At 42.2% G+C, this 18381-nt stretch overlaps 1 protein-coding gene across 1 annotated transcript in view; it reads right to left on the minus strand.

The window, feature by feature from the left end:
* The window catches only part of LOC133568775 (ephrin type-A receptor 4-like), a 95108-nt gene that overhangs the window by 28191 nt on the left and 48536 nt on the right, over nucleotides 1–18381 (minus strand). Inside the window, exons 6-7 of the mRNA XM_061920910.1 lie at nucleotides 6788–6943; nucleotides 1571–2077 (exon numbers count right to left, since the gene is read on the minus strand). Of these exons, the coding sequence (XP_061776894.1) occupies nucleotides 1571–2077; nucleotides 6788–6943 (663 nt within the window). The remainder of the gene's footprint in view (nucleotides 1–1570; nucleotides 2078–6787; nucleotides 6944–18381) is intronic.

The following is an 18381-nucleotide window of genomic DNA, read 5'->3' on the forward strand; positions in this document are numbered from 1 at the left end:
CGACAAAATCCAGAGTAATGAGTGCCAGACACTTTAATTCACGCTAAAAATAATCACAATAAACACTTGCATTATCTAAGAAGACGTGGACAATAAGACACAATCTTCCTTAGAAGCTTTTTTCTTACAGCATTAGTTACTTGTTCATGTTGTCCACATACTGCCTACTTACTTAAATGTGATCTTAGTCTTTTAAAAAGGGTTCCAACCCAAAAGCAGTGAAGTTGTCACTTTGTGTAAATGCTAAATAAAAATAAAACTTATATTCATTTGAATGGACTGCAAAGACAAAATATTTCATCTTCACACTGACAAACCGTGTTTTTCGCAATTATTAGCTCATTTGGAGCCTGATGCCTGCAAACGTGTTTCGAAAAAGCTGGCACAGGTGGCAAAAAAGACTGAGAAAGTTGGGAAATGCTCGTCAAAGACTTATTTGCAACATCCCACAGGTGAACAGGTGGGTGCCATGATTGGGTACAAAAGCAGCTTCCGTGAAATGCTCACTCATTCACAAACAAGGACGAGGGTCACCACTTTGTCGACAAATGCGTGAGCAAATTGTTTAAGAACAACATTTCTCAAGCAGCTATTGCAAGGAATTTAAGGATTTCACCATCTACGCTCCGTAAAATCATCAAAAGGTTCAGAGAATCTGGAGAAATCACTGAACGTAAGCGGCAATGCCAAAAAACAACATTGAACGCCTGTGTCCTTGGATCCCTGCACCCATAAGCGATATCAATGGACAAAGGATATCACCACATGGGCTCAGGAACAATTCAGAAAAACACTGTCAGTAACTATAGTTGGTCGCTACATCTGTAAATGCAAGTTGAAACTCTACTATGCATTTATCAAGAACACCCAGAAATGCTTCGCTGGGTCCGAGCTCATCTAAGATGGACTGGTGAAAAGTAGAAAAGTTTTCTGTGGTATGACAAGTCCACATTTCAAATTGTTCTTGGAAACTGGGAACGTGGTGTCCTTCGGATCAAAGAGGAAAAGAACCATCCGGACTGTTGTAGGCGCAAAGTGTAAAAGGCAGCATGTGTGATGGTGTGGGGGTGTATTAGTGCCCAAGGCATGGGTAACTTACACATCTGTGAAGGCACCATTAATGCTGAAAGGTAACCTCCGAGGAAAAAGCTAAGAACAATGGGAGATCGTGCTTTCTGCTCCACCGCTCACAGTCTGTGGAACGCTCTCCCTGTCAACCTGAAGGTACCACAGACTGTGGATGCTTTTACAAAAGGCTAAAACAACCTTTTTTTTTTTAGATGTATGCATACTAGTTTTAGCTATCAGGCTGTCCAAGTTTTTATTTGTATTTATTTTTATTATCTTTTAATTTATTTTTTTAATACACTGTAGCACTTTAAGGTTGTTTTCTTAATGTAAAGTGCTTTTTACAAATACAAATATATTATTATACTATTATACAGGTTTTGGAGCAACAAATGTTGCCATCCAAGCAACGTTATCATGGGCGCCCCTGCTTATTTCAGCAAGACGATGCCAAGATAATACCAAGCCACGTGCAGATGAGTGGCCATCACACCTTTCTTACCTGCTTGATTGGTGGTCACAGAGACAGAAACACTCTGGCCGGCCCCTTCAGCGGCAGCCTGGGAGACCCCGTTGCGTGCTTGCACCAGGAAGGTGTAGTGGGTGTGGGCCCTCAGCTCGCTCACCACCACCCGAGTACCCCTCAAGCCGGTCCGGCCCGGAGAGAACAGCACGTCGGAGCTGCAAGGTTGGCACAGCTGGGAGCCCGGAACCCGCCGGGTGGACTCCCTCTGATAGACGCCTCTGCCGGACTGGACCTCCGGTCCCACGATCCCCTGGTCCGACTGCATGCCCCGGCCAAGGTGCTGGGCGTCAGGCTGGGTGGTGCTGTGGTTCCGGGGAAAGGCTTTGGCGCCCGTCTGAGCGTGGTTGGCGCTTTGACAGACCAGACACTCCAGGTTGTAGCTGATGTCGCTCCGGCCTCCCAGTCGGCGAGGGGGGCCCCACTCTAGAACCACCGAGGTCTCATTCACCACCGAAATCAGCTGCTGCGGAGCTGATGGAGGCTCTGAGGACCAAAGGAACATTGAGAAAAAACAACGGGATTAAAATCCGGTATACCAGTACTAGTAAAGTACCGCCATACTAATGAATCATATTCGGTACAATACAGCCTCTAAAAAGTACCGGTTCTCTTTTTTTTTTTTAAACGGCCGCGTCGTCTTGAGGTGACATTGCTGGTTTTTACCAGCAGAGGAGCATGTTCGGCAGCACACACACACACAGAGTACTTACAAGCAGACACAGTGTGTAGACAGAAAAGGGAGAATGGACGCGTTTTGGTGTAAAAAGTCAAGATAAAGGTGAAGTTATAACACTGAAACATCCTCAGGAAGAGCTGATTTAAGACATGGCTAGCTAGCTAGCAGCTAACAGGTAAGTTTCTTACAACTTACGTTATCACTGGAGGACGAGGAGTAGCTAAACGTGCTTCGCTACACGCCATGAGAGGATACAAGAGCTCACCGCTAACAAAAGCTAGTGCTCCTGAATGAAAACAAATCCACTGTAATGATACCAAGTACAAGAGCGTATCTCTTCTTCTATTTGTTGTTGTTGTTTTTATCCAATGGATTTATTTTGATTTTGTACGGTGTACTTCAGCGCCCAGAAAGGCACCTTATAAGTAAAATGTATTATTATTATTATTATTATCATTATCTAGTCGATACTACAATGATTACATCGATATTTTTTGTTTGTATTTTTTTCTTCCTACTCCTTTTCGGACATGAGGTAACTGAATAACTAATAACTCTTACAATGAGGTAACCAAGTTACTAACTCAATTAATTTAGGGAGAAGTAATTTGTTACTGATTACTTTTTTTGAGGCATGACCACCAACACTCAGCGTAATAAAGCGCTAACTTTGTCTGGAGCGTTTCCACGGCAACACGGAGCGGGTCACGGTGCATCGGTTGGAGACGAGTGGATACGAGTTACTTGATAAACCATCAAACTGGAAATATATTCAAAGCCAGTGAAGCTTAACATCAACTTTTGAGGTATATATATATATATATATATATATATATATATATATATATATCTGCTGTACACATTTACCTTACTAAAGAGAAGTATTGGATACTCTATTTGTATTTGACTTTATTAAATGGACTTATATTAATGTGGACAAGACAAAGAGACAAACACAAAACATCAACGAACAGGATACGTAAAAATGTGATAGTAAAAGTGATATCAAAGAAGCAGTTAGTGAAGTAAATATTAATAACACAGAAATGACAGTGAACATTATTACACTACAAATGGATCAATACAAATAACACTATTGATAATGAATAATAACAATAATGACCTCTATCATCAACAATACAATTGTTTCAAATGAAACAATACATATATGTCATGATAACCAGAGATACTAAAGAAAGCAGATAAATTAAGGAGAAGAAAGAGAACTGTATTAACCTTGTAGATTGTTCCTTTTGACTCTACATGTACTGTAAATGTATATTGTATTTATATTATTCACATGTGAATAATGCTGTATAATAGACTGTATTTATATTATTCACATGTGAATAATGCTGTATAATAGACTGTATTTATATTATTCACATGAGAATAATGCCGTATAATAGACTGTATTTATATTATTTACGTGTGAATAATGCCGTATAATAGACTGTATTTATATTATTCAAATGTGAATAATGCCGTATAATAGACTGTATTTAAAATATTCATGTGTGAATAATGCTGTATAATTGACTCTATTTATATTATTCACGTGTGAATAATGCTGTATAATAGACTGTATTTATATTATTCAAATGTGAATAATGCCGTATAATAGACTGTATTTAAAATATTCATGTGTGAATAATGCTGTATAATTGACTCTATATTATTCACGTGTGAATAATGCCGTATAATAGACTGTATTTATATTATTCAAATGTGAATAATGCCGTATAATAGACTGTATTTAAAATATTCATGTGTGAATAATGCTGTATAATTGACTCTATTTATATTATTCACGTGTGAATAATGCCGTATAATAGACTGTATTTATATTATTCAAATGTGAATAATGCCGTATAATAGACTGTATTTAAAATATTCATGTGTGAATAATGCTGTATAATTGACTCTATTTATATTATTCACGTGTGAATAATGCTGTATAATAGACTGTATTTATATTATTCACATGTGAATAATGCTGTATAATAGACTGTATTTATGTTATTCACATGTGAATAATGCTGTATAATAGACTGTATTTATGTTATTCACATGTGAATAATGCTGTATAATACTGTATTTATATTATTCACATGTGAATAATGCTGTATAATAGACTGTATTTATAGTATTCACATGTGAATAATGCTGTATAATAGACTGTATTTACATTATTCACATGTAAAAAATACATAAGTGTTTAATGTCTATTGTAAGTGAACTGTGGTGCTGAATTTCCTCCAGGGATCAATAAAGTACTTTCTATTCTATTCTATTCTATTCAATCCCAACCCTTGATGCCGAGGGAGGTAACAGCTCCCATTTTTTTAGTCTTTGGTATGTCTCGACCTAGAGATCTCAGGGCTTACATTCTAACCACAAGACCACCGAGTAGGTACGTCTTCAATTATAGGAAGTGTGTTTAGCCTAAACATTGATGCCACTTCATTTCACACACTAGGGCATTTCTACCAAGTCTTCTACCGTACCGTGGCGTTGATACCGTGAGATTTGTGGTATCGTTACATCCCTTCCAGTTTGTGGCATCAGACAGAAATCCACATTTTATTCAACGTTTTCTGTTATCTTTAGTGTTTTTCCAAACAGAATTTTTTTTTTTTTTTCCCCAGACATGAAAACCACGTGCTCCACATGAGCCTAATTAGGTTTTAGGACTTCACTGAGAGGTTTGAACAAGGAGAAAGAAGACATTTGTCTTTAACGGGACGAGGACGGTGGTTTAGTCATCGGTAACAGGATCACAGGACAAGAGCACCATTCAAAAAAAAAAGTGCACGTCAGAGATGTGATGAGTTAGCTTTTCTGCGCCAAATACCAGGTCTCGCCTGTGTCGCGTTGTCTACCCAGCATGCAGCAGGACCGTGTTTTTCAACCGCTGCGCAGCAGTGTGCCGTGAGATACTGCCTGGTGTGCCGTGGAAAATGATGCAACTTCATTTTATTTCTAAAAAAACAATTTAAATTGAGCCAAACACCTGAAAGTGCTACAGTGTAATAAAACATAAAAATAAAAACTAGAACTAGCATGCATGCCATATTTCCCTGAATTGACACCAGGGCGGTAATTCATTTAAAACTTCTTCTAACTCCGGCGCTTACCAAAGGCATGCGGTAAATTTAGGCCTGCACTTATAAATTTGAGTGTGATGTAAGGATACCATCATGAAAAGCACATTTAATAAAAAAACAAAACATTTATTTATAAATGAAGTCCATGCGCCGCTCCTTCTGAACAAAAGCATCAATAACTTGTCTATAGAATTCTTCCTTATCTTTCTTCAGTTTTAAAAGTCTCTCTGTCTTGATGGAAATCTTCCTTTATTTATTACCTCCTGCTTCGATTGAACGTCCAGTTTAGAAAACGGCTGTTGTCAAGGTGAAGTGTCACTTGTGACGTGACAAGTTTGCCCCGGCGTTAAAACGAGGCATATGCTAATTATTCTGCGAAACAAGTTTGGCCCGGCGGTAAAACGAGGCATGCGGATAATATATACCCGCTGGCAATTCAAGGAAATGCGGTATATCTAAAAAAAAAAAAAAAGGCTATTCTTTAAAAGATGGGTTTTAAAGCCTTTTTTAAGAGCATTCACAGTCTGTGGTACCCTCAGGTGGTCAGGGAGAGTGTTCCACAGACTGTCGTAGCATTGTCCTCAGATGTTGGAGGAGTTTGTGGTCATGTTGTGTGGAGGATTTGGAGGTGAGCAGTTCTTTGAGGTACTGGTGGGAGGCACTGGTGGGTTAATAGGAAGACTTTGTATTCAATCCCGAGTGGAACAGGAAGCCAGTGAAGGGATTTGAGAACCGGTGGGACATGGTTGTATTCCCGCACTGTCATCAGGATCCTAGCAGCACTATTCTGTAAGTACCGCAACTTCTGGATGTTCTTGCCGACAAGAAGTGAGTAGCAGTAGTCTAGCCTACTTATCAATAATTATAATCTGAGAGTAACCACGTAATACTCCACGTCAGTAGGTGGCAGCAGGTAGTTAATTGCTTCGTAAAAGTGGGAATGTGTCGGGTGAGACGTGGATGGTTTGTTGTGATCCCAATATGCAGACCACAGCGGAAGGCAGGTGCAGGTAAATAGGTATGTAATGCTAAAACCAATAATGAACAAAAGGGACAAGAAAAGAAAAAGGCAATGGCAATGCAAAACGAAGACCGAACCGGCTACAAAGTATACAGAAACGGAATGCTGGACGACAGCAAAAACTTACGGCGTCCACAAAGTACATCCCGGACCTGACGTGGCGATGGACAATGTCCACACAAAGAAGGATCGCGACGACGTAAATAGCCTTGCGCTCAAAGGAAGACATGAAACTGCTACAGGAAAACACCCAACAAAACAGGAAGGAACACCAAAATAACAGCGCAAGACAAGAACTAAAGCACTACACACAGGAAAAAACCAACAAACTCACAATAAGGCACACAAAAACACTGCAGTAGGAGGTGTGTAGAAGCGAGCTTACTTACGGGAACAAGCCATGAAGGGCGGGTCTACGTCAGCCCGGAAGAAGCCGGAGTGGCAGTCGCAGACGGCGGAGCCTTCCCGGAGTGAGTAGCTGTGTGGAGGACACTTGGAGCATCCGGCCTCAGACGACCTGGACTTGTAGAAACCTGCCGCACACGCTGCAGAAACAACAGGAATAAACATTAATCATCAAATTTCCTCGCTCCCAAATATTCCAAAGTCAACTTTATCATAAGAAAATGGAAAAGTTTGGGAACAACAGCAACCAAGTGGTAGGCCATGTAAACTGACAGAGAGGTCAGCATAGTGCAAAGACTTTCTGCCCGGTCACTTGCTACACAGCTCCAAACTTCATGTGACCTTCCAATTAGCCCACCTACGGTACGCAGAGAGCTTCATGGAATGGGTTTCCATGGCCGAGCAGCTGTGTCTAAGCCATACATCACCAACACCAATGCAAAGTGTGGGATGCAGTGGTGTAAAGGACATCACCACTGGACTCTAGAGCAGTGGAGATGCCTTCTCTGGATGATGAACCACACTTTTTCATCTGGCAATCTGATGGACCAACACAGGGTTTGGAAGTTGCCAGGAGAACGTTACATTTGGGACTGCATTGTGCCGAGTGTGAAATTTGGTGGAGGAGGAATTATGGTGTGTGGTTGGTTTTCAGGAGTTGGGCTCGGCCCCTTAGCCCCTACTCTTCAGTTGCATGGTGGGGCCCCTCAGTATATCACTGACTTGTTATGCCCCTACTCTTCAGTTGCATGGTGGGACCCCTCAGTACATCACTGACTTGTTAGGCCCCTACTCTTCAGTTGCATGGTGGGGCCCCTCAGTACATAACTGACTTGTTATGCCCCTACTCTTCAGTTGCATGGTGGGACCCCTCAGTACATCACTGACTTGTTAGGCCCCTACTCTTCAGTTGCATGGTGGGGCCCCTCAGTACATCACTGACTTGTTAGGCCCCTACTCTTCAGTTGCATGGTGGGACCCCTAAGTACATCACTGACTTGTTATGCCCCTACTCTTCAGTTGCATGGTGGGACCCCTCAGTACATAACTGACTTGTTATGCCCCTACTCTTCAGTTGCATGGTGGGACCCCTCAGTACATCACTGACTTGTTATGCCCCTACTCTTCAGTTGCATGGTGGGACCCCTCAGTACATCACTGACTTGTTAGGCCCCTACTCTTCAGTTGCATGGTGGGGCCCCTCAGTACATAACTGACTTGTTATGCCCCTACTCTTCAGTTGCATGGTGGGACCCCTCAGTACATCACTGACTTGTTATGCCCCTACTCTTCAGTTGCATGGTGGGGCCCCTCAGTACATAACTGACTTGTTATGCCCCTACTCTTCAGTTGCATGGTGGGACCCCTCAGTACATCACTGACTTGTTATGCCCCTACTCTTCAGTTGCATGGTGGGACCCCTCAGTACATCACTGACTTGTTAGGCCCCTACTCTTCAGTTGCATGGTGGGGCCCCTCAGTACATAACTGACTTGTTATGCCCCTACTCTTCAGTTGCATGGTGGGGCCCCTCAGTACATAACTGACTTGTTATTCCCCTACTCTTCAGTTGCATGGTGGGGCCCCTCAGTACATCACTGACTTGTTAGGCCCCTACTCTTCAGTTGCATGGTGGGGCCCCTCTGTACATAACTGACTTGTTATTCCCCTACTCTTCAGTTGCAAGGTGGGGCCCCTCAGTACATCACTGACTTGTTATGCCCCTACATGGCGGGGGCCCTCAGAACATCACTGACTTGTTAGGCCCCTACTCTTCAGTTGCATGGTGGGACCCCTCAGTACATCACTGACTTGTTATGCCCCTACTCTTCAGTTGCATGGTGGGACCCCTCAGTACATCACTGACTTGTTAGGCCCCTACTCTTCATTTGCATGGTGGGGCCCCTCAGTACATCACTGACTTGTTATGCCCCTACTCTTCAGTTGCATGGTGGGGCCCCTCAGTACATCACTGACTTGTTATGCCCCTACTCTTCAGTTGCATGGTGGGGCCCCTCAGTACATAACTGACTTGTTATTCCCCTACTCTTCAGTTGCAAGGTGGGGCCCCTCAGTACATCACTGACTTGTTATGCCCCTACATGGCGGGGCCCCTCAGAACATCACTGACTTGTTATGCTCCTACTCTTCAGTTGCATGGTGGGGCCCCTCAGTACATCACTGACTTGTTAGGCCCCTACTCTTCAGTTGCATGGTGGGGCCCCTCAGTACATCACTGACTTGTTATGCCCCTACTCTTCAGTTGCATGGTGGGGCCCCTCAGTACATCACTGACTTGTTAGGCCCCTACTCTTCAGTTGCATGGTGGGGCCCCTCAGTACATAACTGACTTGTTATTCCCCTACTCTTCAGTTGCAAGGTGGGGCCCCTCAGTACATCACTGACTTGTTATGCCCCTACATGGCGGGGCCCCTCAGAACATCACTGACTTGTTATGCTCCTACTCTTCAGTTGCATGGTGGGGCCCCTCAGTACATCACTGACTTGTTAGGCCCCTACTCTTCTGTTGCATGGTGGGGCCCCTCAGTACATCACTGACTTGTTATGCCCCTACTCTTCAGTTGCATGGTGGGGCCCCTCAGTACATCACTGACTTGTTAGGCCCCTACTCTTCAGTTGCATGGTGGGGCCCCTCAGTACATAACTGACTTGTTATTCCCCTACTCTTCAGTTGCAAGGTGGGGCCCCTCAGTACATCACTGACTTGTTATGCCCCTACATGGCGGGGCCCCTCAGAACATCACTGACTTGTTATGCTCCTACTCTTCAGTTGCATGGTGGGGCCCCTCAGTACATCACTGACTTGTTATGCCCCTACTCTTCAGTTGCATGGCGGGGCCCCTCAGTACATCACCGACTTGTTATGCTCCTACTCTTCAGTTGCATGGTGGGGCCCCTCAGTACATCACTGACTTGTTATGCCCCTACTCTTCAGTTGCATGGCGGGGCCCCTCAGTACATGACTGACTTGTTATGCCCCTACTCTTCAGTTGCATGGTGGGGCCCCTCAGTACATCACTGACTTGTTATGCCCCTACTCTTCAGTTGCATGGTGGGGCCCCTCAGTACATCACTGACTTGTTAGGCCCCTACTCTTCAGTTGCATGGTGGGGCCCCTCAGTACATAACTGACTTGTTATTCCCCTACTCTTCAGTTGCAAGGTGGGGCCCCTCAGTACATCACTGACTTGTTATGCCCCTACATGGCGGGGCCCCTCAGAACATCACTGACTTGTTATGCTCCTACTCTTCAGTTGCATGGTGGGGCCCCTCAGTACATCACTGACTTGTTATGCCCCTACTCTTCAGTTGCATGGCGGGGCCCCTCAGTACATCACTGACTTGTTATGCTCCTACTCTTCAGTTGCCTGGTGGGGCCCCTCAGTACATCACTGACTTGTTATGCCCCTACTCTTCAGTTGCATGGTGGGGCCCCTCAGTACATCACTGACTTGTTATGCCACAACTCTTCAGTCTGTAGCTTTTAGTTAATGCACCTTATATCATTTTGAATCCACTTTTTACGATGTTGTTGTTTTCATTGAATTATTGTTTTACTTCAGCTATGTTTTGTTCAGCGCTTAGTGATGTGATCTGTGGAAAGTGCTTGATAAACAACATTTACTTACAATTAAAGACGGGGAGTTAAGCTGGAGTCCCGAGCTGGAGCAGCACTGATGTGCCAGCAGTTTTCCTGCAGCTAATCATCAGTGATCATCAGTGAAGCCGTTAATACGGGAGGAAAGGCGGCAATGCGTCGGCTAAATCAAGCGAAGAGAGACGACCGCCGGCCAGCGACTTGATCACGCTGCCGGCGAGAAAACACGTGAAAATAAAAGAAGGTTGCAAATGGATTGTTGCCGGGGCTTAAGAACATTTGGTAAACACCCCAATGAAGACTGCACTGAAGTGACTTTTACAAGTCAGTGTCTTGTTGTCAACAAGAAGAATGGCAACCTTCTTTTGGGCTGAATTCTCTTCAGTTTTTGACATGTTAAAACCTTTCTGAATATAGCCTGGATTTGACTGAATGGATGCTTTTAAGAAGGAAATGACAAAATAATGGAAGATGTTGTGTTTATACATTTACACACACATGAAGTACATGTTTGTGTACTGTATTTTTCCGACTATAAGTCGCAGTTTTTTTTATAGTTTGTGTGACATATACTCCGGAGCGACTTATGTGTGAAATTATTAACACATTACCATAAAATATCAAATAATATTATTTATCTTATTCGCGGAAGAGACGAAGAAAATATCAGCAATCGTCACACACATGTCAACCAATAAGAATTCGGCGGGGGAGGGTCATGGCAGAAGTGCATTGTGGGTTATGGGATGCTAACTGCTAACTGCTATATGCTACTGCCGTAGCTATTAAAATGGATCATTTCATGGTTGGCGGTAACTTATAAAAAGTGAGAAGGGCTGAACAAAAAATGGCGTTGAAAAGGAAATCATGTACTGCAGATTACAAGCTGGACGTAGTGAAATATGCAGCAGAAAAGGAAAAGAGGAAGCGTTGCATATCTTTGGAGTTGGCAGAGTTGTTTAGAAGCCACATCCAGGAAGAAGATTTCATGGGATTTATGGATTAGGAGTGAGAGATAGTTTGGTAAAGGTATAGCATGTTCTATATGTTATAGTTATTTGAATGACTCTTACCATAATATGTTAGTTTAACATAGCAGTTGCCTATTTATGCCTCATATAACCTACACTTATTCAGCCTGTTGGATTTTATCAAAAAAATTCCCCCAAAAATGCGACTTATACTCCAGTGCGACTTATATATGTTTTTTTCCTTCTTATTAATGCATTTTCAGCCGGTGCGACGTATACTAGAGCTATTTATAATCCGAAAAATACGGTATTTATGGACTAAGTACATCATATCAAAAGGTTATTCTTAGTTTTTATTCCAATTAGGGTCCGATAAGCCCAAATAGCAAAAAGAAATAAAAAAAAAAACAAATAATGTAAACAAACAGCTTGTGGCTTTAAGAGGTTTACCGTATTTCCTTGAATTGCCGCCGGGTATATAGTATGCGCCGGCTCAGGATTAACGACGGGTCAAACTCGTTTCGCAAAATATTATTTTATTAGCGCCTGTCTAGAATTTCGGCCGGGTCAAACTCGTTTCGCCAAATAATTAGCATATGCCTAGAATTTCCGCCGGGTCAAACTCGTCACGTCACGAGTGACACTTCACCTGTCATCATTTTCAAAATGGAGGAGGTTGAGTTCAATAATTTGAAATCGCATAAAGGGAAGAAGATTAAGAGCTATTCAGTAGGATTTAAGGTCCAAGCTATTGAATATGCTAAAAAGAAGAGTAAGCAGCTATGTTTTATTAATATACCGTAGCTGCGTGTGTCAAATAGGAGTCATTAAATTACTCCCGCCTCCTGGTGGTAGAGGGCGCTAGTGATCCTTCTTGCGACTACTCGGCTGCAGAAGAAGTGACAACAAGCAGCAAGAGTGAGCAGCGATCGTTTATTCTTTCCTCTCGCTTGCACTTTTAACATGGAGGATTACATATCTAAAATAAAACAGTTTTCTAAACTGGACTTTCAATTGAAGCAGGAGGTAATAAAGGAAGATCTCCATAGAGACAGAAAGACTTTTAAAACTGAAAGAAGATAAGGAAGACTTCTATAAACAAGTTATTGATGCTTTTGATCAGAAGGAACTGCGCATGGACTTCATTTTTAAGTAAAGGTAAGACCATAATAACGTTTTTTTTATTAAATGTGCTTTTCATGATGGTATCCTTACATCACACTCAAATTTATAAGCGCAGGCCTAAATTTACCGCATGCCTTTGGTAAACGCCAGAAAAAGAAAAGGTTTTAAATTAATTAGCGCCCCGGTGGCTATTCAAGGAAATATGGTAATCTTTTTGTATGTGTGTTAGAATAATCATGTATATATATATTCACTCAACTTTAGTATGCTTAAATTCCATTGCTATAGTTATTAGCTATTGTGCTCAAGTTAGACATTTCTATCTGTGCAAGGACGAAACTTCTTGTCTGAGGGGTGGCCTCAGCCGCAGATGTTATCTTTGTTTTAGCCCGCTAACAGCCAAAGACTTCAAGGACCTCAACGCAAAAAAGACGACAGCACGCAGACGAAGCAGAGACAAGGCGGAATCACAAGGCCTCCAGCACATTCCGTCACGTAATGTGCGTCCTGGACCTGCTTTGCATAATATATGTGACCACTCCTTTTAGAGGCGGCCTCAGTGATGTTGACTGTGGAACTCCTGAATAAATAGAGGGACAGAGGAGCTGAACCTTAGAGCGTAGGGCGAGACTGTGACTAAGTGTTCAACTCCATGCGTTCTCCTCATGAGCTAAATTGAACTCTGTCTCTGCATGGTTCCTTGCTTCTTGTCTTTTTAATAGATGTCACCGGTGTTTGAATCTGACACAAATAAATTAATTAGAGACATTTTGAAGACACTTTCAGTTTAGACTTTTGAGAAGCTGTGCTGGCATCCCACACCAACATACGTGACATTTACAGGGGCTAAGATATGCATGAAGAGAGGAAGGGTCTCGGAGTTTGCACATTGACAAAGCAACAATGCCAGAAAATGAGAGCATAATTATTCCACTTGGGGAAGTCAAAGAGGGGAAAGCATGGATGCGAAAAGGGGGGCAATCTTCCCCTCTCTTTATTTCCTGGAGGAAAATCCTCCATTTGTTTCCTTGGCAATCATTCACCTTCTTTTTCATCATCACTCCATATTCATCGCTCACAATTCCAAAAGAGACGGAGGCAGACCCCGGCGGGGGCGGGGAGGGATGCACGGAGGCCGTGTGAGTCGGAGTGTTACAGCCGGCTTTATGACACGCTCATAAAGATGGAGGAAGTCTCCTCTGTAATCGACTCTCAGCGACCATCCTGTCCAATCTGAGACAGCCTCCAAGGATTTGCCCTTTCACGCCCTCGCTTTTCTCCAGCTTTTCATTCGCTTCCTCCACTCATCCCGCCTGGTATCGCTGAGCGGATCTAACACATCGCTGCTCTAGGGTTGTACGGTATACCGGTGCTGGTATAGCATGGCGGTACTAATGAATCCAAAAAGTACTACAGTCTGTTTGAAAAGTACCGCTTCACCACATATACAGTGGGGCAAAAAAGTATTTAGTCAGCCAGCGATTGTGCAAGTTCTCCCACTTCAAATGATGACAGAGGTCTGTCATTTTCATCATAGGTACACTTCAACTGTGAGAGACAGAATGTGGAAAAAAATTCACATTGTAGGAATTTTAAAGAATTTATTGGTAAATGATGGTGGAAAATAAGTACTTGGTCAACCATTCAAAGCTCTAACTGATGGAAGGAGGTTTTGGCTCCAAATCTCAGGATACATGGCCCCATTCATTCTTTCCTTAACACGGATCAATCGTCCTGTCCCCTTAGCAGAAAAACAGCCCCAAAGCATGATGTTTCCACCCCCATGCTTCACAGTAGGTGTGGTGTTCTTGGGATGCAACTCAGTATTCTTCTTCCTCCAAACACGAGTTGAGTTTATACCAAATAGTTCTATTTTGGTTTCATCTGACCACATGACATTCTCCCATGTGCTCTCTGGCAAACTTCAGACGGGCCTGGACATCCACTGGCTTAAGCAGGGGGACACGTCGGGCACTGCAGGATTTGATTTCCTGTCGGCGTAGTGTGTTACTGATGGTAACATTTGTTACTTTGGTCCCAGCTCTCTGCAGGTCATTCACCACGTCCTGCCGTGTGGTTCTGGGATTTTTGTTTCTTACAAGTAGCATTATCACTGGAGGACAGATAATAGCTAAACATGCGAAAAAGTCAGATAGCACTCATAAATGTAAACAAATGTCATGGGTGAATCTGCACCTGAAATCCACTGTAATGATACCAGGTAATGATAAATGGTACAAGAGCGTATCGAGTAGATAGTATGATTACATCGATATTGTTTATCCTCACAAAATCTTTTTTCCTTTTTAAAAAATTCATATTATCTTTATAGTCAGTTAATATGTCCCTGGACACATGGGGACTTTGAATATGACCAATTTATGATCCTGTAACGACTTGGTATCGCGTCAATACCTAAATGTGTGGTATCATCCAAACCTAATGAAAAGTATCAAAGAAGAGAAGAATAAGTGATTATTAAATTTTAACAGAAGTGTAGATAAAACATGTTAAAACAGAAAACAGGGCGACACCTACCCTTTACATCAGTATTTTTTTAACCATATTATTATGCCTTTATTAGGTATCATATTTTATTGTATGATCCTGCAATTACTTGGTATCGGATCGATACCTAAATGTGTGGTATCATCCAAAACTAATGTGTGGTATCAAAGAAGAGAAGAATAAGTGATTATTACATTTTAACAGAAGTGTAGATAGAACATGTTAAAAGAGAAAATAAGCAGATATTAACAGCAAATGAACAAGTAGATTAATATTATTTTTTTACAGTTTGTCCCTCATAATGTGTATAAAATAATAGGTGTATAAATGAGACAATATGTTAGTGCAGACTAATTAGGAGTCTTTGTTTGTTTACTTACTACTAAAAGACAAGTTGTCTAGTATGTTCAACATTTTATTGAAGGACTAAATGACAATAATAAACATATGTTTCATCTACACTAACATTTTTTGTTACAATAAAGACAATAAAGACTTTTTTTTTGTGGTCCCTTTTATTTCGATAAGTATCTAAACGTACCGAAATACATTTTGGTCCCGGTATTAAAACATTGTTTAGGGGACAACCCTACATCTAATAACGGCAGAATGGTGGACAAACTTAATCCGTCCCCCGGCGGAATGGAGCAGAATAGAAAGCAAGTCTTGAATGAAAAGACGTGAGAAAAGACTGAGCCGTGCAGGTTTTGAGGCTTGATTACAGGGTTCTGCTGGTGGGGGCGGTGCCTTTGTCTCCGTCCCAGCCAATCACATTTCCCTTTTCTACGGCACGGAGGTCAGAACGAGGGAGGAAGCTAGAGAAAGAACTTCCTTCAGCACCCTCTCATGTCTCCCATTCTCTCTGTTGTCCCCAGGATCTTTTTTTTTTTCCTGGCTTTGGCGGCGCTTTCAAAGTGTCTAAGGGGAGGGCGAGCTGGGAGGGGGGTCCTGACCTGGAATGAGAGCTCATGTGGACGTTGTTAACCCGACGTGAACTCTTTGCTACTGAGAGCTGCACACTAAACCGGTATAAGGACTTCTAGCAGGAGATTGCCTCCTAACTGGAGAATATCAGGTTGATTTAGGACCCTTGACACTCGGGTTTTAGAGCTTTGGGAACGTACGCTAAGGATGTTGGAGAAAGCAGAGGTCAGGGTTGTCAGGTTTTTACCACACCAAACTTAGTCCTTGTGCACTTGGGCAGTCATAGTCATCGATAGATCTAGCACTTGTCCGGGGTGTCACCGCATCCAAAGTTCTGGTACTCCCGTACAATAAAGTCACGTCCGATCATTATCTTACAAAAGTCATAGTTCTGACTCATTGTCAACAAGCTAATAATAATAATAATAACAACTGTTATAGCAGCCCCAACATTAATGTTGTCACAACCATGACTCTTGCTGGCCTACTACTTTCGGTAATGGCGCCATTCCCAAACGATGCGGGTTCTATTGAAAATCTCACTAACAACTTTAAAGGGGAACATTATCACAACTTCAAAAGGGTTAAAAACAATAAAAATCAGCTCCCAGTGGCTTGTTGTATTTTTTAATTTTTTTTATTTTTAATTTTACCGGTCTCGGAATATACCTAAATAAAGCTTTAAAGTGCCTTATTTTCGGCTCTCTGCGAAGACACTGTCCATTTCCCTGTGACGTCACACAGTGCTGCCAATGTAAACAAACAATGGGAACACCACAGCAAGATATAGCGACATTAGCTCCGATTCAAACTCGGATTTCAGCGACTTAAGCGATTCAACAGATTACGCATGTATTGAAACAGATGGTTGGAGTATGAAAGTATTGAAGAAGAAACTGAAGGTATTGACGCTATTCATAGCCATAGCATGGCCGAATAGCTGCGTTAGCATCGCTGGTAAAATGTGCGGACCAAACGATCAGGACTTTCGCATCTTTTGACACTGGAGCAACTTAAATCCGTCGATTGGTAAGTGTTTGTTTCGCATTAAATGTGGGTGGAAGGAAACGTAATATAGTTGCAAATGCATCTACAGGTTATCCATACATCTCTGTGCCATGTCCGCTTTAGCACCGCCGGTAAATAGCATTTTAGCATCGATTAGCTGGCAGTTAACATCAACAAAACTCACCTTTGTGATTTTGTTGACTATCGTTGCAAATGCATCTGCAGGTTATCCATACATCTCTGTGCCATGTCTGTCTTAGCACCGCCGGTCAAATGTGGAGACACTCTGGCACATTCAATGGGGGTCTGGCGGCAGACACTTTGGCATCTTCGGGCCAGTGGTGCAACTTGAATCCCTCCCTGTTAGTGTTGTTACACCCTCCAACAACACACCGTCGAGGCATGATGTCTCCAAAGTTAAAAAAAATAGTCAAAAAAACGGAAAATAACAGCTGAGACCCGGTGTTTGTAATGTGTTGAAAATGAAAATGGTGGGTGTGTTACCTCGGCGACGTCACATTCTGACGTCATCGCTTCCAGCGCGATTAACAGAAAGGCGTTTAATTCGCCAAAATTCACCCATTTAGAGTTTGGAAATCGGTTAAAAAAATAGATGGTCTTTTTTCTGCACCATCAAGGTAAATATTGACGCTTACATAGGTCTGCTGATAATGTTCCCCTTTAAGGACGCCCTGCGCAACACCATTGATCGTATAGCACAAAGAAAGCTAAAAAAAAAGGCCCCTAAAAGGCGTACCCCATTGTTTACAGAAGAAACCAGAGCCCTTAAACTGGAACGCAAATAACGCTCGACTAAACTTGAGGTTTCCCATCAAGCATGGAGTGATAGCTTAATAACTTATAAACGCATGCTTACCTTAGCTAAAGCTAATAACTACTCAAATCTCATCCGCCTCAACAATGACTTGACAACAAACCTGAAAAGTCTAACAGATTACTCTTCATTTACAATTGAAGTTAGGACGTGGCTTTGGAGCCATCAAAGCTCCTCACACGGTCACTAAGGTGGCCACTATGATTGGCAGATCAACTTCACGTGTATTATAGTTATCCATGACAGCATTTTTGTTGAAAACTGTTAGGTGTGTGTGTTAAAATCATGGTGTTTTTTTTACAAATGTTGACAGATGTGAACAAGAGCATGTATTGTCTAGTTATGATGTAAAGGAGGGGTGCTTGTATTGTATATCAAATATGTGTCCATGAAAAGGCATTTTATGACTTTTCTTATTTTGATTACGTGATATGATTTTATTGTCATGTTATTGCATGATTTTTGTATCCCTCTATTTTAGGTCGCCATGTACTGCAGATGGGAATGAGCTATTTAGCTATAATCTGGTGCAGAACATATCTGTCTTTGAGCTTCATGTTTTTGAGCATTGTCCCTTCAAATAAAGAC

Source organism: Nerophis ophidion, linkage group LG14, assembly GCF_033978795.1.
Source record: "Nerophis ophidion isolate RoL-2023_Sa linkage group LG14, RoL_Noph_v1.0, whole genome shotgun sequence".
Classification (NCBI taxonomy): Eukaryota; Metazoa; Chordata; class Actinopteri; order Syngnathiformes; family Syngnathidae; genus Nerophis; species Nerophis ophidion.